Genomic DNA, 24,360 nt, shown 5'->3' on the forward strand with positions numbered 1-24,360 from the left:
ATGCACACAAAAAGTAAAATGGACCATGAATTTATATGTCTATCATTAAAAATTTAATTTTTCTTTGAGCATATCATACAGGTTATTCTTCAATATTTTCTTGAGATTTTTCAATAAATACAGGCTACTTATTGTCTCAATAATTTATCTATAGCACAAAGGGACCAATAAAATGTGGCTTCATTGTTTTTTTTCTCTAATATAATTATATATTATGCATTTATGCCCCCATCAATTGGTACCGTTTGATAATTACAAGATTATTTGATCTAAAAAATATTAGGATTAATTTTTAAGAGTCAAAAATATCTCATGGTGACGTACTGAACCGCTTAGGGTAGATAATATTTTATTTTTTATTTTAATTATATATTATGTTTATTCGATGTATGATACGATGATTATATATATATATATATATATATATATATATATATATATATGATCCTGTCCGAGTCGCTGAATCGACGGACGCTGGGCACGTGGCGCTCTCCTCTGTCTCCGACCAGCTGCACCGACCTCCGGCGAACCTGCACAGAAGTCGGGCCGGGGAGGGGTCCCCGGCAACGACCCTCCGACGCTCAAGTCAGGCAAGCAGACAGCAGATATGAGGCTCCAACATGCGAGAGAGCGTACCTCCAGCGAAGGGTGAGGACCCTTATATAGGGCTGTGAAGAGGCATGTGCACTCATACCGAGGTGCACACGTGTTCTGTGCCATACCTTAGTATGGGCTTGTCAGATGAGCTTGCCTGACCCCTTACTGCTACAGTCCGAGCACGTCTCTGATGGGACAGTGAGCCCATGCCCTAAGATCCTGCATATCACCTGCTGTCAGAGGATGTTTCTGTCCTTGTCTCCATGCCGAGCGTCCGACCGGTCGGCGGTTTCCTCACGTCCGACCGGTCGGATGTGCTGATCCGCTCGGGAGCTTCCTGGTCGCGTGCTCGGGACTGTTCGCAGTGTTGATACTTTATTCTTTCGGCCGAGCGGGCCATCCGCTCGGCACTACTATACTGTTCATCATGAGCGTCGGAACCCCGACTCTCCGCCGGGGTGTATCGCTTCCGCTCGGAAGCTTCAGCCGGTCGTCACCATCATAATCAGCTCGGCCAAGCTTCTGGTTGGCCTTTTACCTTTCGACCTCCACGTGACGTTGACTCAGCTAAATGGGGTCCCCCATTCTTACTGCCGGATCACTGTTGACTCTGCTAAATGGGGTCCCCCATTCTTACTGCCGGATCACTTGCCTCCCCTTCAAGTCTAGTCGAAGGAGGCGATTAAGTCCGACTGACTGGACTGTGTGTCCGAGCGGGTGCTCGTCGCCTTTTGTTTTACAAGTAATCCACAGGTCGCTCGGCGTGTGCACCGAATTCAGCCGTTCGGCGCTCGCTCAGATGTGACTCATGCGGCCTGCCGTCGTTGCCGCCTGTCCGAATCCCCTCGGGAACGGCGGCAATCCATTCCATTAAGGCTGTGTGTCACCATGGCGTACAAGTAATCCATTCAGCCGTTCGGCGCGGCTCTCGATTTTTAACGACGGAGCTCGTCAGCGCGGATATTTATAGCCGGTCGGCGCGGCTCTCGATCTTTAACGACGGAACTCGTCGGCGCGGATATTTATAGCCGGTCGGCGCGGCTCTCGATCTTTAACGACGGAGCTCGTCGGCGCGGCTCTCGATCTTTAACGACGGAGCTCGTCGGCGCGGATATTTATAGCCGATCGGCGCGGCTCTCGATCTTTAACGACGGAGCTCGTCGATGCGGATATTTATAGCCGGTCGGCGCGGCTCTTGATCTTTAACGACGGAGCTCGTCGGCGCGGATATTTATAGCCGATCGGCGCGGCTCTCGATCTTTAACGACAGAGCTCGTCGGCGCGGATATTTATAGCCGATCGGCGCGACTCTCGATCTTTAACGACGGAGCTCGTCGGCGCGGATATTTATAGCCGATCGGCGCGGCTCTCGATCTTTAACGACGGAGCTCGTCGGCGCGGATATTTATAGCCGGTCGGCGCGACTCTCGATCTTTAACGACGGAGCTCGTCGGTGCGGATATTTATAGCCGGTCGGCGCGGCTCTCGATCTTTAACGACGGAGCTCGTCGGCGCGGATATTTATAGCCGGTCGGCGCGGCTCTCGATCTTTAACGACGGAGCTCATCGGCGCGGATATTTATAGCCGGTCGGCGCGGCTCTCGATCTTTAACGACGGAGCTCGTCGGTCTTCTGCTCGGGGATTTATAGACGCCGGCTCGTCTCCCGGTTTCCCGGCCGGAGGGTTTATAGCCGGTCGGCGCGGCTCTCGATCTTTAACGACGGAGCTCGTCGGCGCGGATATTTATAGCCGGTCGGCGCGGCTCTCGATCTTTAACGACGGAGCTCGTCGGCGCGGATATTTATAGCCGATCGGCGCGGCTCTCGATCTTTAACGACGGAGCTCGTCGGCGCGGATATTTATAGCCGGTCGGCGTGGCTCTCGATCTTTAACGACGGAGCTCGTCGGCGCGGATATTTATAGCCGATCGGCGCAGCTCTCGATCTTTAACGACGGAGCTCGTCAGCCTTTCAAGGCTAACTCCTTACCAGGCCGAGCGGCCTGGGTCTTCGTATCATATCCTGCGCTCGAACAATATTTATGCCCGGCCGAACTGCACGGGTCATTCGCTTACGAGTCTAAATATATACACCTCCTGGCCGATTGCTCGAGGGCCTTCGCTTTTTTGTGCCGATGAAGGATATCGCACGCACGGCCGAACGGCTCGGGCCTTCGTCCTTGAGCATTTTGCATGAATAATTTACCTCCGGCCGAACGGCTCGGGGCCTTCGTTTTTTCGAGCGTGCAGCTCGTTCAATATACCTCCGGCCGAATGGCTCGGGGCTTTCGATCCTTGAGCGTGTGGCTCGATCAATATACCTCCGGCCGAACGGTCCGGGGTCTTCCCATCGAGCTTCTGGCTTGACTAACATACTCCCGACCGAGCGGCACGGGCTTCCCATCGAGCCTTTGGCTCGGCTAATACACCCCCGGCCGAGCGGCACGGGGTCTTCCCGTCGAGCTTGGGGCTCGGTTAATGTGCTCCCGGCCGAGCGGCACGGGATTTATCCCATCGAGCCTTTGGCTCGGTTTCTATACTCCCGGCCGAGCGGCACGGGGTCTTCCTATCGAGCCTTTGGCTCGGTTTCTATACTCCCGGCCGAGCGGCACGGGGTCTTCCTATCGAGCCTTTGGCTCGGTTAACATACTCCCGGCCGAGCGGCACGGGGTCTTCCTATCGAGCCTTTGGCTCGGTTAACATACTCCCGACCGAGCGACACGGGGTCTTCCTATCGAGCCTTTGGCTCGGTTAACATACTCCCAGCCGAGCGGCACGGGAGTTCTTACTTAAACTACCAATCTATGAGCAACAGGTAATTGAAAGAACTGACCTATCGATCGGCACGACTATGACCCAATTTCTCAACTCCTGAATACCCGTGGAGTGAGGAGCATACGTTATACTTGTCGAAACTTATTGGCCAGTTGCCTCGCCTGATGAAGACCCCTTTGTCGGACCGATATCGTGGCAGGAGTTGCTCCCACCTGAGGGCCGATTGGACCCTTATTTTGCTCCCATTTCTAATGTTTCTCCGGTCGGTCCTCCTGGGTCGCTCGGATATCCGCTCAGCTTGAGCCTTTTATCACTATTGCTCCACGAGCTTAGCTGCTCTTGCCTCCATTAGAGCGTCGAGTTTCTCCTGGGGGAGCATCACGGTGTGAGGTCATCCAGCCTCGTCCATCTATTCCGCTCGGATACAGGCGCGTTCCCACAGACGGCGCCAATTTGATCCTGTCCGAGTCGCTGAATCGACGGACGCTGGGCACGTGGCGCTCTCCTCTGTCTCCGACCAGCTGCACCGACCTCCGGCGAACCTGCACAGAAGTCGGGCCGGGGAGGGGTCCCCGGCGACGACCCTCCGACGCACAAGTCAGGCAAGCAGACAGCAGATATGAGGCTCCAACATGCGAGAGAGCGTACCTCCAGCGAAGGGTGAGGACCCTTATATAGGGCTGTGAAGAGGCATGTGCACTCATACCGAGGTGCACACGTGTTCTGTGTCATACCTTAGTATGGGCTTGTCAGATGAGCTTGCCTGACCCCTTACTGCTACAGTCCGAGCACGTCTCTGATGGGACAGTGAGCCCATGCCCTAAGATCCTGCGTATCACCTGCTGTCAGAGGATGTTTTTGTCCTTGTCTCCATGCCGAGCGTTCGGACGGTCGGCGGTTTCCTCACGTCCGACCGGTCGGATGTGCTGATCCGCTCGGGAGCTTCCTGGTCGCGTGCTCGGGACTGTTCGCAGTGTTGATACTTTATTCTTTCGGCCGAGCGGGCCATCCGCTCGGCACTACTATACTGTTCATCATGAGCGTCGGAACCCCGACTCCCTGCCGGGGTGTATCGCTTCCGCTCGGAAGCTTCAGCCGGTCGTCACCATCATAATCAGCTCGGCCAAGCTTCTGGTTGGCCTTTTACCTTTCGACCTCCACGTGGCATTGACTCTGCTAAATGGGGTCCCTCATTTTTACTGCCGGATCAAAATATATATATATATATATATATATATATATATATATATATATATATATATATAGCACAAAGGACTAATAAAATGTGGCTTCATTGTTTTTTTCTCTAATATAATTATATATTATGCATTTATGCCCCATCAATTGGTATCGTTTGATAATTACAAGATTATTTGATCTAAAAAATATTAGGATTAATTTTTAAGAGTCAAAAATATCTCATGGTGACGTACTGAACCGCTTAGGGTAGATAATATTTTATTTTAATTATATATTATGTGTTATTCGATGTATGATACAATGATGATTATATATATATATAACACACGCACTCACAATGCTCATTCGCTATGTGATTTTTTATTTATCTTAAAGGTGATCACCTCATTTTAGTAGTTTGAAAGAGTTAGTAATATTAAGGTAAAAATTAAAAAGATAATTATAAAAGTTTAAAATTTGGTTAAAAAATTGAAAAGATATTCTTTTTTATCATTTGTCTTGTAAATTAATTAAACTTAATTAAAATTAATCATCACGTGTCGTGTTACATAATACATAAATATATATAAATTACTACCATAGGTCAATAAATTATATTTGATAAGAGTATACTAGGCTCATGAAAAAAAATCTAACATACTCTCTTTCATAAAAAAATTAATTAATTAATTTAACTAAAAGAGTAAAAATGTATATTTTCTAATATTATATGTCTAAAATATTTATAGAAACTTTTTTATTCACAAATTATCAATTCTAATTGTGTGTTTGGTTGAAGATTATTCTTGATAACTTTAGTTATCTATCCAAAATTATCAATAAAAACACTGTTTGGTTTAGATAATTGATGATCCTGAGTAATGTTTCATGCCCAACACCATTAACAAAAGGGACATGCAATCAAGAATAAGAAAATCTCGAAAAACTAAGATTTTTCTTGATTTCAGGGTTAACAAATTTTTTTTACACAAAATACCGTCGAATACGAGAAAAATGTGACAAAAAAAGGAAAATATAAAGAAAAAAATAAAATATATAAAAAATAAAATTTAAAAAAACAAAAAACCATAAAAAATAATAAAAAATTGGGGAAAAACTTAAAAAAAAAATAGAAAACCATTTAAAAAATAGAAAAACATAAAAAAAAAAAGAGAAAAAACATAAAAACGCAAAAAAAAGTTAAAAGTAAAAAATAATAAAAAAATGTTAAAAAACATAAAAAATAAGAAATTTTGTAAAAAACATAAAATTTTTTTTAAAAAATAAAAAATAAAAAAACTTAAAAAATAAAAAAATGGGGAAAAAAAATAAAAACATAGAAACAACAAAAATAAAAAATATATATAAATAAAAAAATGTGAAAAAGAAAAAGTAAAAAAATTAGAGTTAAGTATAGTTGGTTTTGTAACTAAGGGTAATATAGTAAAATAATTAAAATATGTTATTCATTAAAACCTTTAAATAAACATATTTTTGTTGCATTATCTAAATTGAACCAAACAATATATAATTATATTTTATTTCTCATAATCTTGGTTATATGAGTATCTGATAATCACATAACTAAGGTTATACATGATAATTTGAACCAAACGCACCCTAAGAGATGAGACTAAAGAGAACCGTGCATATTTTTAAATAAAAAATAATCAGAAAAAATTACTAATAAATTTTAAATATTTTTTTAGTGTTAAAAGAAAAATGAAGGATATTAATATAATTTAATTTTAAAATTTATCAAAGTTAGTAAAAGGTCAGATTAAAATATTTTAATTTAGTTAACTTTTTTATACCACCTAAGTACTTGGATTTTATCTAATTTAATTAAATAATCTTACCGCCCATTCCCACTGGAAATATGAAGCATATATATAATATAAAATATATTACAATAGCTATAATCATAATAACCTATTTAAACTTATTAAAATTATAACAATTAAATTTTAATTACATTCGATAACAAATGTGGCTGTAGTTTAGTGGTTAGAATTCCACGTTGTGGCCGTGGAGACCCGGGCTCGAATCCCAGCAGCCACACTAACATTTTTTTTCCTCGAATCATATTTTAGCCTGAAAAGTTATTTTTTTTTGGCACCGTAACGCGGATCGGATGTTTCAGGATTTGGGTTCGGATTCTACTTGGATCCGATCCGATATGCAACCAACCGGGCAACCTTCTGGAAGACCAACCTAATCCACGTGCAAATGCGAAGAAGAGCGATTTGATAGAGGAAGGATCGGAAGATTTCCCCTCTTTCCTTTCTCCCAACCACCTCGCGCTTACCGATTGCGCTCTCCCACCCTTTCCCCATGGCCAGATCCTCTCGCCATCACCTCCTCGCCTTCCTCCTCCTCCTCTCCCCCGTCGCCTCCTTCGCTAGCCAACGATCGCAGCCTGTGTGTCCTGTCTCGGACCTCTCCTTCCTCGACCACCTTGGATCTCGATGCCCTTCTCGTATCGATCTGTCTCCGTCCGTCGAGGTACGCTCCTTGTATCCCCCTTGAGTATTATTGTACAAAGGCCGGTGCTTTGATGTCGTTTTTTGGTGACGAGATTATTTAGGGTTTGATTTTTCTTCCATTGCTATGTCTTAGAAGAATCCCTATTGCAGTTCTTAAAATTGGTATTTTTGGTGTCCCGTGTGTGTTTGGCTATTTGAAATAGGTTATTTGGGACTCGTTGTTTTTGCTTTGATTGAACGAACGACAGATTTTTTTTTTCCTTTATTGCTTTGATTATGTGTTGAATATTTGATTACAGACGGGGAATGGAACTATATGTAGGGCAAATTTCAATGCTTTTATTTAGTTGTAGGCGTCAATTTCAATTAGCCTACTTTTGGCTTGCTTGAGTGAAAAAATGTGTTCATTGAAGTCCAACTCATGGCGCAGAAAGTGCAAGACTGATAGAATATGTGAAGTAGTTGCTGACCTCTTTTATGTAATTCTTTGAATAAACGTTGAGGTGGACCTATACTAAGATGGAATAAGTCTGCCAAAATTTTAACTTAATTGTGAACTCATAAATAATCTAACCATATTGCCTTGTTGTGTGAAAGAGAGTCTTGGCACAACGGTAAAGTTGCTGCCGTGTGGCCTAGACGTCACCGGTTTGAGTTTCGGAAATAGTCTCCTGCAAAGCAGGGTAGGTTGCATACGATAGACCTGTATTGGTGGGAACTTCGTGCACTGGGCTGACCTTTATTACCTTGTTGTGCGCACCATGATTTTTTTTTCCCACCCTTAGCTAAATCATTGGACTCCTTAAAGAAGAAGTGAAGGAACATTTTTTGGAGCACTAAGGATTATGCTGCCACATACTATGAACCTAACCTAGGTTCTATGTAGGGACCAACTTCAGTGTCCATTTTATAATGCTAGACAATTGGCTACTAATTTAAGATATTGTTTAGTTGTTCCGGTTTATTCTTGTATTGGCATGATCTCTTATTTCTTGCTCATTTAACAATCTCCCTTAGAATAAAAGAAACCCACAATGCTGGCTGAAGATAAGAAGGTTCTGTGGTTTTCACAAAAAATAGTTAACTACATGTTTTTTTGTCTTAATCTATTGTTTTTTCCCTTTTTGGAATTGAGAAGCATCTACAACATTTTATTGAGGTTTCTCTGTGTTCCCATTTGTTAAATAATATTGTGTTCTTCTCATAGATTAGAGAGGTTATATTTTTTAGACTTGAATTGGGTAATAAGTTGATAATTTATCACTAGCATTATTTGATCTTACATGGCTACGTGCCTTTTTAATTCAGGTTAAAGGGAAAGTAAGTGATAATTGTATTATTGTAAAATTCATTTTCGGTGTGTTTTGGTCATCATTAAATATGTGCGCAAAAGGTGTCAGTCATCAAGGTTGAGATGATATACACTTAGATAGATCAGTAACTTATTTAAGGTAGTGATGGGATAACTGATTTAGGTCTTACAGAAGATATTTGCCTTTGACAAGATATTTATTGGTAGTTTGGCTAGTGAGTTTCTCCTCAATGCTCATTGGCAGTGAATAAGAAATATTGATGCGCATGGGGACACTGATGCCAAATTGACGCATCATGAAAATTGAACTCGAACTAACACAAAATTGAGGCAAATTAATGTGTCACAAGGGATAACTATCTCAAATTGACAAGCTTACACATAATGAAAACTCACAGAAGAATATTATTATGCAAAACTGAATTACATAAGGGAAACTAGGATCCTTATATAGATTATAATCCAGACTAAATTGATAATAAATTAGAAATAATTAGGGAAAGAAATAGCCTTATTTCTTAAAAGATGCAAACAACTTGGAAATAAACTCAGTTGTAAATTGGGAAAGAATTAAGTTAATTTAAACTCTTATCAAAGTTTTTCTACAATTCTAGATTGATATTACCAACTTTGAAACTTCTTCAAGGATTTAATCTCTTTAAGAGGAGATCCACTCCAGGAACAATGACTGAAATCCTCTTTAGCATCTATCAGATGATACATGTAGTTAGACCAAGGCCGATTAATTCTTGTTTCTGATATAAAATAAGCTGATGGAAAGAAAAATTTACATAGTAATATAAAACAACCTTTTAGTCTCAGCACCTATAGCTGGAAATTTGATGTATGATACTTGCACAGGAAGATGGGAGTTTGAGGATTAATAGAACTAGTGATTCTCTATTCATTATGAATAATTGTTTATGATTGTGATTCCTCCTTGCCTGCCGATTTCTGCTTCATCACAAATTGAGTTTTGTCTGATATTTATGCTTGTAATAAAAACCTCTTTGGATTTTTTTTTCCTTTTTGTTTGTGGGAGCAACTGTGAATGAGGAGTTTTTGTATGATTTATCTCAAATCATTTTGAAGGTGAGCGGAGAGATGCTTGAGAAAGAGCTGGGTTCTGGTGAGAGCAGTGCTTATTATTCTGTTCTCTTCTATGCATCATGGTGTCCATTCTCACGCAGCATTAGACCTACCTTTGATGCCCTTAACTCAATGTTCCCTCAAATAAAGCATTTAGTAGTTGAAGAATCATCCATCATGCCAAGGTATGTTGAAGCAAATTATTTCAGTTGCTCTGCTCCAAATCCTGATAAGTTGCCAGCACACTGTTTTTTGCAACTACCTTTTGGATGATAACTTCTGTGCTGTTATTCAGTGTCCTCTCAAGAAATGGTATCCACAGCTTTCCCTCTATATTGCTGATCAATGGAACAACAAGGATTCGGTATCACGGGTCAAAGAGTCTGAACTCTCTGGTGTACTTCTACAAGAAAAGCATTGGTACACTGCTCTAACTGCTTTCCTTCTCTTAGCTAAACTCTCATTTGTGTTATCCAATTTTCTACCATATTTGTTTGTTTTCCCCTTTTTAGGTTGACTCTTGCAAGCATATAACTGATTTACCTTTGATTATATAATATCATTGGCTTTTAGAATGAAGGATCACATGATTTGATTTTAATTTCATCTACTGAGGCTATATCTTATGATTCTCATCATTTTCTTCATTTCTTGTAACATTATTAATTTATACCTTTAAATTGTTTATCTATTTTTATACAGGTTTGGATCCAATCATACTTCTAGAAATAGATCAGGTCAGTTCAGCAAAGATCAGGACCCCTGTACTCCATTTTGAATCTGCAAGGGAGTTGATAACCAAGGAACCGTATTTGGCATTTTCCCTTCTTTTCATCTTCCTGAGAATGATCATATGCTTCGTTCCTTTGCTATACTCTCGCGTTAAAGCTTTTTGGGCCTCACATGCCTGGTGCCTGAACTTGAGATGCCTTCGCGAATCAAGCCAGCTGTTGGAGCAGGTGTTGCACTTAGTCGACATCAAAAGGGTGTGGAGCAATCTTAAGATTTGGAACCGGACAAGGAACCTTCAGAAAGGAGCAAATAACGCACGGGTTTGGGCATCTTCCCTTACCTCCGTCTCACTCGGTGAGTCATCCTCTTCATCAAAACTCTCTCTTTCCAACACACAATGATATCTTTCCAGTATTCATGGTTGAGACTAGTTGTGTTTTGGTGGAATGCATGTTCACTTTCATAGATCAATGCTAGGCTTAGGCATATGGGAAGGCATATGAGAAGCAAAATCTCATGTAAATTTTTGGATATGAAATCTTTTTGTATATTATTTACTGTCGTTGCATTTTCTTTTAAAACAAAATGCACTCTGTAATTCCCTCTCAACTGTATCTTTGTATGTCTAGATTATTTATTTCATCTCAATTGTATCTCTGTGTCTGAATATCTCTAAATTTCAAGCTTCATTAAAAAGGCAAACTACAGTAGAATCCTATGCAAGAATATGAACTGAACATATATTTAGGCTGTGAGCTAAATTGACATCATATACATGTTGATTGTCAACCTTCTTCATTTCAAGCAGTCATCCATGGCAATAATAATAATAATAATATCTCTATCATGAACATGAAAAGGAGATATAAAGTGAGGTGAAAGGTGAAGGCCCTCAAAATAATGATGGAAGAAATAATTTTGTGCTTAGGATATCACATGAGAAAAAGTTGCTACCGCTTAAAGTTGTCAGTCACTTTCACATCAACCCTATAACGAAGAGTTTCGAGTCAGAATTCTTCTTTACAAAATTATTCAATTTAGCTTCTCTCTAATCTGTCCAATTCATTCATTCTATTCAGTTTTAGGAAAAAAAATTGAAGACGCTGAAACATACACAATCTCATTTAGAATGTTTGGTTGATGAGTTTGGGAATAAGAGAATGAAATGATAGTAAAAGATAATGTTTGGATTTTAGATTTAGAAATAATAATTTAGAAATGATTTTCAGATTTATAGAAATTAGCCAAGTTCGTCATTTCAGTCATTTAACCAAACACATCCAAAACAAAAAAAAAAAAAAATCTGAGGACAGAATTACAAACCAAAACAAAGAATTAAAGTAACAAAAACTTCTCTCCAAACACAGATCAAACTGAAATATTTATGGGCAATTGGAGTTTCTTCCAGGACCTCCAAAGTAGAAGTAGTTCCCCCATTTGCCACCACCATGGCCAATCTGCACATTATAGCAGTTTGCTTGCTCAGTGAAGGCAGCAATGCCTGTTGGATCTCTCAAGTTGTTTGATCCATCAACTACTTGGATGTTCCTGAAGTAACTGGATTTGCCGAAGCCTTCTTTGGGAAAGTGGCCACTGCCCATGGCGGTGGAAGTGTGCTCGCCGCCTGGCTCTAAGTTCACAACCTCCCCTCCCCATTCAATCATGGAGGCACACTCCGAGAGGTAGGAGAAGAGGAAGGAAGGCCAGTAGCCAAGCACATAGTCGTTCCCAAATTGTAGCCACCAGTGACCTTCCTTTGGATCCTGCTCAAACAATCACCATGTTTAGTCGATGCCATCAGAACTCAAACTAGTTTAACCTAACCAGTTCAGTTACATAGTTGCATGAAAATGACATTATATAACTACTAATACCTTCCAAACAAGGATACTGATATCATATTGGAAACCTTCATATTTAGAAACAGGGTAGATTGTGGCACCCATTGCAATCTCACTGTTTACTTGAATGAATCCAGAACACAATAAGTTGTAGCAACCTGTTGCTTGGTAAGAATCAGTCTGTAAGTTTCAAACACAAACTGTTAAACAAAAAACAAAACAATGAAACACAGAGCAAATTGAGGTGGATGAAGAAGCTTAAACAATGGCAGGCTTCTTCTACTTTGTGAGTGATGACTTACAGTCCAGTAAGTGAAGAGTCTTGTGTTGTTATCACCATAAAGGTCTGGACTCACCTGATGAATTGTGATCGACACCAGAAGAATCACATCAAGACTGAAATGCTTGATCAAAGTTCATCAGAAGGATAGTTAATCACCTGCCAGCCAGCTTCAATGCTGTTGAGATCCTCTCCAAAGGAGCCCCCAATAACCCAGACCTGAGACAGACTGAACTCATTCCCCTGCTCAAGCCTTGGCTCCCAGACATTAATGGTCGCCCTTGCTCCATAGTATGAATCCCCCTCCACATAAGCAATTGCATGCTGACGACATGACTTAAAAATTCTTACTTACCACTTTACAGAAAATGGCTTCTCTGTGTGTGTGTGTACCTGGTGACCACTCTCATCGAGGAGGTCAGGTTGAAGGGAGAGTGGATTAGGGGTGGTCCTTTGCAGCTTTCTGCCATATTTCTTCATGGAGCTTGCTCTGAGCAGGTCTTCCTTCTTTGTTCTGCGAACAGGGATAGTGTTCTGGGGACACCTGCCAATGTTGTGCCAGAGCTGGGATCGGGGAGGGGGTTTCTGCTTTGAAGTGATCAGTTTGTTCTCGTCAAGGAGCACTTGTCCTTCTGGGTGATGTGATGGTCTCATCTGGTGAAATCGGCAAAAGTTTTAGGTAGAGTAGAAATGAAGACGAAGAAGGGGAAGAATTAATGGACCTGGATCGTGTGGTTCTTGAGGAAAGGGTGGTCGAAGGCTGGCTGGTGAGATATGTGTACGCAGTCGATGATGTCTCCATCAGGGCTCTGCAGAAATGGAGAAGATGAAATCGTTGCAAGAAGAGAAAAGATACAGAATTAGGTGAAAACGAACTTGAATTTTAAAATTTTAGACGAAATTGTGTTCTGGAAGAACAGAGGAGGTCAAGGGAGCAACTTTTATGTTCTTGAAGAAATGGAGATAAAATCTTTGATACAAGGAAAAAAAAGAAATAAAGAGAACAAAATTAGGCGACGAATTCAGAGCACAAAATTTGTGCTCTGAAAGGAGAGCATGCAGCTCAAAGGAGCGACCTTGATGCTCTTGACAGCTTGCTTGTTGAGCCTCTTTAGGTGTCTCTGCACCTCCACCCGCCGCGTCGCCGCCGCCGCCTCGGCGCACGATAAGCAGCACACCACCGCTACCAGTAGGCACGCCACCCCGAGCCTCGCCCAATTGTTAGACTCCATCCCTCTCAACAGCAAAAAAGTACCTTTTCTTCCTTAAAATTAGCTCCTTTCAGTTGTTTCCTTCCCCGAAGCAAGTCTTCAACTGTCGTCGTCTACGCCATTTGTGTCCAAAACTGAATCTCCCCAAGCTTTCCCGACGCTTCGAGTGGAAAGCGAAGCCAAGTGAATAAAAACAGAGCCCACTAGTGCGTGATCGATTCTTCTTGATTCCTAATCAATTCTCAATCAATAGCAGAACTCTGTCTTTTTCTCCTCCCCCCTCAGCTTTTGCGGCAGCGTTACTAAAGTTCCTTCTTGTATATACATACGAGTGCATGCTGCTACGTACGGGACGCTCTGAGCCGTCGGTCGACTCACGATCGTCGACGCTCGCAGGCGTAGACGCCGTCTAGGCGACCCCAACCACGTGCTGCGCACGTACGGGGCGACAGCTTTATAGGTGGGGGTGGCGTTTTCTGACGCAGGGCAGAGAGGGATGGGCGCCGGTGTTGTTTACGATCTGCAGAGTGTGCAGGCAGGGGCTGCTCGCCACCAGTACCGTCTGCGAGCATGATCCTTGGCCATGGCGGATTGATACTCGATGGTGGTGGAGCGCGGGATCTGAGGGACAAGGAATTCGAGTGCAGCAACTCCGAGGCGGTCTTTGTTTGACGGCCGAGGAAGGGGACGCATGGGGACGTCGGATTCTGCATGGCTGCGCACGCATTTTGAGGCCCATTCGCTGCATCAGTTCGAACGGTAAATATTCAGATCGGACCCTCACATTACGAATTTCAAATTCGGACAACCTCCCTGTCATAAAAAGGAACACATTTTATTTGCGTAGAGGTCAAATAAGCATTTTAAAAAATATTTATCCATTTAGACTCGACCATTTTCACTTAAATTTAATTTAATAATAAAATTAAAAGTCATATGTACTTTTTGACTATCTTTTACCATCGATCGACTATCTTTTACAATCCTTATCTCCACACCACGTGTATGCTTTTTTTAATCTAATTAAAAATTTAGAAAATATTTAAAAGGAAAAAAAGTTGGAATGAAAAAGGTGATTGTGATGTGACCTCCTCTCCAATTATTGTCAAACCCTAAAATTTATGTTTGACCAACTTATTGGCCATATGAAATTAATGATCCATTTAAGTAGCACTCTATTGTGGATGATGATAATAATTAGTAGAACTTTGTGTTTGATGTGATGATGATTAGATAAGAATTGAGATGGACTAATCATGCCAACTTCATTTTTAATTTACTTAAATTTGAATAACTTAATTTGAGATAAAGAGATCACTACTAACTTTAAATGAAATAAAAAATAATTTAAATTTTAGTTGAGAAATTCTCAACAATCAAGTATTATCCAGTATCATTAATTGTTCAAACGCAGTATAAAATGCGCTGTGTGGATTTAAAACTTTAGAAATTAGAATCATGGAAAAAGTTATGAGAAATTTAACTTTGGATAATTTTAGAGTTTTAAGTTGGGTAAATGAGGTTTAGAGTCTCATTTGATATGGATCGACAAGTTGTCATTTGATATTAATTAAAGACAACCATCGAATGAGAGGATCATATTGATCGAAAGAGTGATTAGTTGATGATTCTTATCATTGGTTTAATTTGAAATGAGAGAAAAACTCAACTTACAGTAGAGCTAACGGTCTAAAACCCTTCTCTGCTTACTTTAGATCAAAATAAGACTACAAGGCACACATGTTCTCCTTGCTACCTTGCTAGAAATATATATAGTGAATTCATCCTGAACTCGAAATGGCAATGGACATGAAGATTGATGTCCAATGCTTCTCATAAGTAGCAAGTACTATACTTGACTAAAGATTACAATCAGGTTGCTGAAGGCTCATTAAAGAATACATATACAACAATACATTTCCATTAGTCTCATGGTCTCTGTACAATAAGGCAGGTGAACGGCCGAAAATTTTGATGCAAGCAGCAAAAAGACTCGATGTGCAGTTTGCATATGTTAAGCATCAATGCATAGAGACTTTGTTCTAGTGTGGGCACTTGTGGGTTCGGTGTAGAAGTTCTTTGCCGTGAACATCTGCTCAGGGCTGGCTGGAGAATTCACCTTGCAATTTTGATTGCTGAGGGATTGCAAACTGCAATTTCTTGAATGAGTAGGAGTCGTCTTAAGGTTGCCGGGTTCGTTCGTGTCACTATAAGGTATGTGGAACGAGTTTCGCTTGCCCAAATGAAAAGACTTCATCAGCTCTCTTTCTTCTGAAGAACCTGTAAAGCTATTTTGTTTGTTACTCTCCTTGTTCGTAGAGTCAGGGGGTGATCGCAGTCCTCCTTTGGATGTTCTCTGCGATTCCATCCAGTAATTCGCGTCGAGCCATTTCAGGTCTTGACTGATGTCAAGTTCATTGGGTGCCACTTTCTGGTAATCAAACTCTGATGAATCAAGATATTGTTGCAAAGAATTTTTGGATTTGCCTCTTGAGCAATCATCCATGTGTATGACCTTTTCATCCTTCCCCGACAAGCCTAATTGTTCAGATTCTTCATCAGAGTGATCGAACCTTGACGAAAGAAAACAATCCTCAAGTCCATCAGATTGGCTTGTGGATAGCATAGGCACTTCCTCGGTGACACAAAGCTCAGTTTCTTCAACTTGGTATGTTATTTCCTCGAACCGGCCATGCATTTCAGCACACTCAAAATGGCAACAGTTGATAGCTTTCATGCTTCTGTTGGATGGATTTTTCACCGAGGCACACTCTACCATTGAACCATAAGAAGAAACATTGGAAGCACAATTGCGGCAAAATCTTGGATTTTCTTCTATGCCGGGGCCTGGCTTCCATTCTGGCACCAGAGAAGCTACCTCTCCATCGATCATGTCAGCTATTCTAGTTACTTCATAATCTATTATATCTAACTCCGCTACCATCTCTGTGGCAACACTCAGTGCAGTATCAGCCTCGATATCAAAGAGAAAATATATGTTTCGTACACAACCTGCATAAAGATCGAAATTTAGCTTCCATTTCTCAGGTAACGATGAAACAAGGCAACAAAATTCCAAGATGTAAATTGTTGTTACCATCTAGATCTGAAATCCTTAGTCTCAAAAAGATGTTCCCATCTTCTTTTCTCTTTCCCTTGATAGTAATATCCACATTTGAATATTGATCATCTTTGTGGCAGTCGAAGAGGCTCATACCGCGTTCTACCATATTGACAACATCGTAATCCCAATGATTCTCCAATTCAATTTGGTGCTGTACATTGTTTGACAAATAATTAGTAGCCAAAGACCCATTACTTTGGAAAAGTTCAAGGTAAGGTTCCATAAGTGTTTGATCCACAAGGCCAATGTCTTTTTCCTCATAATTCGAACCAAGATCAATTTGTAAAAAGGGATCATCGAGAAGCTCCCTAGCAGAAAGCCTCTCGGATGCGGTTGCAAGGCATTTTTCAACAAATACCCTAATCTCGGGATCTTTAACTTGGTACAACGATTCCGGCTTTGTTCCCTGACAGTAAAACAAAGATCACCTTAACTACTTACTCGCCATAACAATTTTCTAAAGGTAGTTGTTTCTTACAGAGATAACTTTCTTGTATATCTGAACAGGGTGGGTGCATTCACTGTAAGGGTACTCAAAGGTGACCATTTCCAACACGCACATCCCGAACGAGTAGATGTCCACCAGTTCATTGTATTCCTCCTCATACACCTCCGGCGCCATGAACTCTGGTGTGCCTGTGGATGATTCCAAAAACCATTCCAAACTGGTTACACATTACAACACAAGTTATCAAAAGTCTAGGAACTGGAGATCATCTACAATGATCGTACCAACACAATGGATAGCATGTGATTTCCGGAGAATGGCGGCAAGGCCGAGATCGCCAATCTTGACTTCGCCTTGATTGCCATTAATGAAGATATTGTCACACTTGAGGTCCCTATGGATGATTGGGGGGTCATGGCTGTGGAGATAGAGAAGACCACTAAGAATCTGCCTACACCAATGCTTTACTGCCCTGATGTGAACCCTTCTATGCTTTTGCCTATACCTATCCACATATCGAAAAACCGATCAAAATACAACAATAATTTAGCGAAAAAGGCAAGAATTTTCAGATCTAAGAACTTACTAAACTTAGAGAGAACAAACAAGCATCAAAATCCACTTACTGCCTTAGAGTGCCTGAGGTGAACAACTCAGTGACAAAATTGATGTTCCTCTCAGTGGCGTCGACCCAAGAGGTGTAGAATTTCATAATGTTCTTGTGCTTCAAGGTCTCGAGGAGGTGAATCTCACAGTAGAGCCTCTCCAGGTTCTCAGGGCTCTGCAGGAAATCATGCAGTTTCACTTGGTTCCAAGCAACCTCAATCCCTTCATACTCATCAAAAGCCCTATAACTAGCAACGCCAACAATAAAACCCCAAAAAAAGAGGGCAAAAGGTCAGCAAAAGTAGAAGAAAGCCAGATTTAGGTTAAGGAATGCTCATACACTGTCTTGGAAGCGCCCTTGCCGAGGATCTCATTGTACTGCACAAAAACAAGCAAAAAGATGACAACTTTAGCCCCCCAAAACTGAAACTTTAGGAGAAATAACCAAAAAAGAAGAAGGGAAAGTGCAGGATTTGAGAAAAGCAACTAGTATTACCCTGCCATATCTGCCTGTGGGATCGACCTCAACGAACTCAAGGTGAGTTGGGTCTTGAGCTCCCCTGCCCATGCTTGCTCTACAGGCCACGGAAGAACGCGACCATGAACAGGATCATTGACAGGGAGGAGGGGGAGGTACTGGGAATAGGTGGAGAGATGGCATGGCAGCAAGGAATCAAGGTGGAAGATAAGGGAGAGGTGGAATGGGCATAGGGAGCTTCACCAAACAAGAACAAGATTTTGCAATGAATCAAACCACAAGGCTAAGGCTAAGGCTAAGGCTGGGGGAGAGAAAAGAGTTGGCATTGATCCCACAGGACAAGAAAGGACAGACTTTGGGTCCTTTTATTTTCTTCTATAAATATATAATTTATTTTATTTCATATTTGATTTTTTATTGCCACCTTCTTCTTTTCTCTCTATCCACAAAACAATTATTTTAAAAAATATATAAAAAATCAGGAGATTTTATTTGGGCGAACGTTAAAACAACACCCATTTGTTTTATCGTGGTAAGGGACGTCATATCGAATATTTTTATTTAAATATTATAATAATAATAATTATAATTATGACTGCTAAAATAATACTGAATAAAGTTATTTTTTATAATAAAAAATATAATAGAATATTTGATTATTTTTTTTTAAAAAAAATGGAATGTCATAATAAAAATAAAGAATATCTTTTTTTTATCTATTTTATTTTAGTACAATTTTCACTTCCCCACTTTCTTAAAAATTTCAAAATTTTCTATTTGAAAATCCAGTATATTAACATTAATACCCCTCATTCGTAGAAAAGAATGAGATAATTAGCGTGAGATAAATCAATTTTCTAAATTTAGAATTTTTTTTTGTTTTCCATAGGATGGTAATATTAAAAATTTTAATATATCATACATAAAATATCAAAAAATACTGAATTAATATATTAAAATTTTTGATATGATATCTGAAAATTTATATACAATTTAATAGTTTAAATTTCAATAATTTAAATATGATATCATTATATGTTTTTTATATATTGAAATTTTTGATATAATATAAGAGCATAATAATAAAGAGGAAAATACATTAAAATAAAAATAAAAATAAATCGCTAATAATATTGATGTATATCCGCGTATGTTAGTGGCTGCTGGCTGCTCCATTTGCTATTCCGCGCCGCGCCGCGCCGTTAACGCACTAAATTCCAAAATTAATATTTTTTTATTACTAAATATTTAAATATTTAATAATTGGTGGATTTGCGTGGAAAATTTAGCGATATGTCAAAGTCAAAGATTCATATTCCACACTTCTAGAAGGTAAGAAATAAAAGTAAGAGCACACATGTTCTGAATTTTGGTAAAAAATTTGATCTATTTTTTTTTTAATTATTTTCATGCGTGGTTCCATTTCAACGAGTACGGCCCGAGTGGAGTTTGACGTAATTACGTCAATAAATTTTAAAATTAATTTTCAAGTGATATAAAATATTTGATACATTATCTTCTCGTACAAAGGATTAGTGCACTAAATAAATATTTCTCATAATTTATAGGATGAGTCCTAAGATAACTGACAATTTATTTTTTAAAACGAAATTTGGTCAATTGATTCAGATCATATATAATTCTGTTTGACTGTTACATGAAATTTGATCATTTGTTGACTAGCATAGATTTTTCATTTCGAATTCTATATGTTTATTAGAACGTCTACTAAGAATTAACATTTAAATTATATATTATATTATTGTACAACAGATTAATTAATAAATCAGTGGGGAAAAAAATATTTTTTGAATGGTGAAATGTAAATTTGGAATAGGGAACGCGGACCATATCTTTAGATCCGATTTGAGTTTGGATTCGGATTCGTTGGATAGCATGTCATGTTCGGGAACAAAGGATCATTGGCTTGTGCTACGACCAGTATTGCGACTGCATTAGTGTCTTTAACCTCCATTTACTTGGAAGGGAAAATTTTTTTTCTCATATTTCGAATAGTCAAAGCAACGTTTCATTTTAATTTTTTATCAAAAAGACATCCCATCATATAAAATGTTAAAGATATCCCTCGTACATGCATCTATCTAGGAGTGTAATCGATCTGAGCTAAGTCGAGCCGAACTCTTGAATATTTAAGTTTGACTCGTTTATAATCGAGCTGAGCTCGAACTTTATTTAATGAATATATTCATTGCTCATGAACTTATTCGAGCTTTTATCGAGTTTAAACGAGCTTAATAAATATAAATTATAAATTTAAATATTCATTAAAAACTAAATTATATATTTAGAAAAAATTATAATATTTTTATTAAAATTTATAATTTTATTCTAATAAATAAATTTAATAGAGTGTAAAATCTATAAATTTAATATCAAACTATTATTTTTTATTTAAAAATTGATTCATGAACTTAACGAATCATATTCACGAGCTAACAAACCGAATATTATGAAGCTTGCATTTAGTTTGTTTATCTTAATTAGTCTCATTAAACGAGCTCAAACAAACTTTTATCGAATCAAGTTTCGAATAACTCATGAGCTGAGCGGCTTGGTTCATTTACACCCTTACATCCATCTGACACGTAAAATGCCCCTTTTTTCCTTCCTAAATTTTGTCGCATTATGACATTAACGGGAACATAACTACTACAACTATAATAATAGTTATAGTAGTTACGAACAAGCAACTATTACAACTGCAATCAATGCACAAGAGGAATCAAAAATTGATTTTTAAATTGAGAAAAGAGTGACAATTCCGTAAATAAGATACTTGCTCAGAAATCTTAAGTCTAAATCCATATTGGTCGATGAATTTTTATTATGTGTATGCTACAGCGAGTGATTCGTTAAGTAATTAAATAGTTATGATATACTACTTATGATATTCTCTTCTCTAACTTAACTTGATGAGATAATTAAGAAATTAACTTCATAATTAGTATATATCTATCTCATCAACGTCTCTATAACACTATAAAGAAGAAAAACATTAATACTCTATTTCCTTCTAGGTACCGACAATTTTACCTTACAACTAACTTTCGCCTTAAAAATTCACTGGCACAACTACTTTCCGATAATGAATTGAATCAATTTGCAAATGAGCAATGATATGCTCAAGGAAAAAATCTCAAATAAAAGTTCAAAGATAGACATATACATTCATGACCTACCATTTCACTTTTTGTGGGCCTTATGAATTTATGTGTCTATCATTGAATTTTTCATTGAGATTTTTTTCTTGAACATATCATTTTTCTTTGCGAATATCCCACACAAGCAAAATGCAAAATCCTTCCAATATTGATCCAGAAAATCTATCACCGGAAATCTTTTGATTCTATAACCATTCATTGGAGGAACCGAAAGTTACAGTTATTACGTTTTTGTAGTTATTACAACACAGTTTGCTGCTCGATTGTAACAGTTACAGTTTTTAAACGTGATCGAATTTAAGTAGAAAAATAAGCGTGAATATACATGCAGCGCATCGAAAGACATCCATGGCATTTTATAAGGGGGTGAGGTATCCTTTTATAAAAAAAATTAAAATAAAGTGATAATTCCGTGAATGAATTTATAAATCAATCCGTTCATTATTTGATAATGAGTAAACATGTGAAAGAATAAGTAATCCCTACTTCTTTTTGAACTAAATAACGGAAAACTTTCTATGCGGAAAACTTTTCATACTGAAAACTTTCCTTAGTTTTTTCAATCCGTCAATAATTAATTTAATAATTATGATATGTTAAATTCATCATTCTTAATTGTAGCAGCTACGAAATCGTAATTGATACAACATAATTTTATTACTCAATTGTAGTTATTACGATTTTTATAGTTGTTACAACACAGTTTGCTGCTCAATTGTAGCAGTTATAGTTTTTAAACGTGACTGAATTTAAGTAGAAAAATAGATAGAAATGTACATGCAGCGTATCGAAAGACATTCGTGTCATTTTATAAGAGGATGAGGTATCATTTTATAAAAAAAATTAAAATAAAGTGATAATTGAAAAAAAATAGAGCGCCCCATGATTTTTACCTTAAAAACTTTTCAATGTCTATTTCGGCAAATAAAATGAATTACTCATCCTCTCACTTGTTTATATGTTATAAAAAAAAAAAGATGGATAAAATTAACTTTTTTCCTTGGATATTTTTTTTATCTGTCTAAATCAGATCTCTTCTCCTCCGTTTCCCTGTATCACATATTTATTCTCATTTTTTTTCTTCCTATTTTGTCTTTTTGTTTTTCTTCTTCTTCTTTTCCATAGAATATTAGGATTCTTATATTTTCCTTTCTTTAACTTTTCTCCTCCTTTTCCTTATTTGTTTTTTTTTCCAATTTCTTTCCCTCAGTCCACGCAGATAAATATAAATTATAAATATTGAGAAGACAAAATAAAACTACTATAAAAATTAAAAAAAAAAATCAAAGAGATAAAGTTTCAGCAGAAATAATAGACAAAAAAAAATCAACCCAACAAAATTTTGATAATAAAATTGTAAATAAAAATTATATATATGAAAAATATGCGTTCCAGGTATAATAGAGATCAAATAAAAGATCTCTTTAGTAAAAAAATAAAAATAAAAATAAAAAACTCTACTGTAGAACTAAAATCTTGTTTACTTGGGCTGAAGGAATTAAGCATAATGAGGAGAAAAGTTGGACTAGTTTAGTTAGAAAAAGAGAGAGGAATACTGCATAATGAACATATCTATCACTCAAGGAACATGTGCTGCAATTTCCTTTATGCAATTTGTGGTCCATGAGCACAATAAAACTAGTGAAGGATGCTGAGTCAATTGTCTAGATATAGCTTCTGAAATATATGAATAGCTTGTCAATCTTCTCAAGTTTGTGAATTGAGTTCAGTTAAGAACAGAAAGTAGTTTTCTTCAAGTAAATATAATAAATTTTATTTCTTGAACCATTTAGTAAGAGAATAAACAAATGATTCATCAACTCTATACTTTGCATAGATTTGAGGATTTGTTGTCGATTCACTAGGAATCATGTTGATAAAGATTAATTGTAAGTTTTTCAATTACAATTTCCATCCAAACTATGGTTAATTACTAGTTTCACTGATTTCATCAGATATGATGATACTCTTTCTGAAAATTGGAGAACAAATTAAAGGACATACAGATAAGAAAATGATAAGCTAAGAAAATTTCATGCCACTATAGCTGATTGTAGGATCCTTGAATAAGCGAGTTGAAATTCCAGATTCTTCAAAGACAGCATCAGACCAATCACATTGAAGAAGATGAAGAAGAAGAAGAAAAGTTAATCAATCGTTAAGTGCTGATGATAGATGAAAATGATTGATCTGAAGGGTAATTAGAAGGTGTCATATGGATAAAAAAGGTTAATAACCCTGCTGAAATGGTGATTCCAACAAAGGGAAAACCGAGTCGACCTTCGACTCCTTGGGTGCCCTATGTCATTCGTATCCTGACTCCTTGACTATTTCAGAATTATTTCACGAAGAAGATAATACTTACGTGGATTTCGTGATTCAGAATTATTTCAGAAAGAAGATAATGCTCACGAAGATTTCAAGATTCAAAACTGTTTCAGAAAAAAGATAACAACATGAATAAGCCTTCGATTATTTAAAAAGTTAAGTAATGATATTGTAAAGAAGGGGACATAAGGAAAGAGTTTGTTTTTTCCCTTTATAAAAGATACCTGCATGTATACATTTAAGATGTAATGTCCATCTTCTTCTCTATTTTCTAACTTGTAGCAGTCATTATAATCCTCTTTTTTTTTGTTTACTTTCATCCAGACTTGTAGAATAATGTCATCATCCTCGTTGTCATTTAGCGATTGACGATTAAGTTGCCATCAAAGTCAACTCGTCATTGGTCATTCAAGATGAAGGATGATTACAAAATGCAGCAATTGTTATGTCCTTAAGCAAGAGATGATAGGGTGATGAAAAGGATTTATCAAGCTGTTTGAAAGATTTCATAAGGGAATTAGCCAACACATACATCATGTATTCCTTGAGCAATCATTGAAGATGTCCACACAAGAAATGTGCTTTAATGGTGACATCTTCAGCAGAAATGAATTTTTCCCCCAAGCTCACAATACAGACAAATAGACTAAGAACATCAGGGTTTGTTTTCTTCTTGTAGCATGTATTTAACAT

The 24,360-nt window shown here is 38.3% G+C and overlaps 3 protein-coding genes and 1 non-coding gene across 5 annotated transcripts; 2 read left to right on the forward strand and 2 right to left on the reverse strand.

The window, feature by feature from the left end:
• The first annotated feature begins 6,539 nt into the window (after positions 1 to 6,539).
• TRNAH-GUG lies at positions 6,540 to 6,611 on the forward strand. Its single transcript has one exon. It is a non-coding gene; the product is annotated as a tRNA-His (tRNA).
• Positions 6,612 to 6,781: 170 nt separating this feature from the next.
• LOC122043479 (5'-adenylylsulfate reductase-like 5) lies at positions 6,782 to 10,824 on the forward strand. The gene is made up of 4 exons (XM_042604100.1): positions 6,782 to 7,055; positions 9,441 to 9,622; positions 9,733 to 9,857; positions 10,140 to 10,824. Exons 1-4 carry the CDS (start codon positions 6,885 to 6,887, stop codon positions 10,568 to 10,570), a joined length of 909 nt encoding a protein of 302 aa, XP_042460034.1. The 5' UTR covers positions 6,782 to 6,884; the 3' UTR covers positions 10,571 to 10,824.
• A 660-nt stretch (positions 10,825 to 11,484) lies between these two features.
• Positions 11,485 to 13,995, reverse strand: LOC122043480. The gene is made up of 7 exons (XM_042604101.1): positions 13,367 to 13,995; positions 13,013 to 13,099; positions 12,684 to 12,944; positions 12,450 to 12,614; positions 12,313 to 12,366; positions 12,044 to 12,190; positions 11,485 to 11,932 (listed from the first exon to the last, which is right to left on the reverse strand). Exons 1-7 carry the CDS (start codon positions 13,520 to 13,522, stop codon positions 11,552 to 11,554), a joined length of 1,251 nt encoding a protein of 416 aa, XP_042460035.1. The 5' UTR covers positions 13,523 to 13,995; the 3' UTR covers positions 11,485 to 11,551.
• Positions 13,996 to 15,288: 1,293 nt separating this feature from the next.
• LOC122043481 (probable serine/threonine-protein kinase WNK9) lies at positions 15,289 to 18,496 on the reverse strand. Of its 2 annotated transcripts, none has more exons than XM_042604103.1 (7): positions 18,176 to 18,496; positions 18,020 to 18,057; positions 17,700 to 17,921; positions 17,358 to 17,578; positions 17,104 to 17,261; positions 16,599 to 17,031; positions 15,289 to 16,513 (listed from the first exon to the last, which is right to left on the reverse strand). In XM_042604103.1, exons 1-7 carry the CDS (start codon positions 18,245 to 18,247, stop codon positions 15,516 to 15,518), a joined length of 2,142 nt encoding a protein of 713 aa, XP_042460037.1. In that variant the 5' UTR covers positions 18,248 to 18,496; the 3' UTR covers positions 15,289 to 15,515. The 2 variants fall into 2 exon arrangements, with proteins under 2 accessions (XP_042460037.1, XP_042460036.1); XM_042604102.1 differs by having other exon boundaries at positions 17,700 to 17,927.
• Between the last annotated feature and the right edge of the window lie 5,864 nt (positions 18,497 to 24,360).

The sequence above is a fragment of the Zingiber officinale genome, chromosome 2A (genome assembly GCF_018446385.1).
Source record: "Zingiber officinale cultivar Zhangliang chromosome 2A, Zo_v1.1, whole genome shotgun sequence".
Lineage (NCBI taxonomy): Eukaryota > Viridiplantae > Streptophyta > Magnoliopsida > Zingiberales > Zingiberaceae > Zingiber > Zingiber officinale.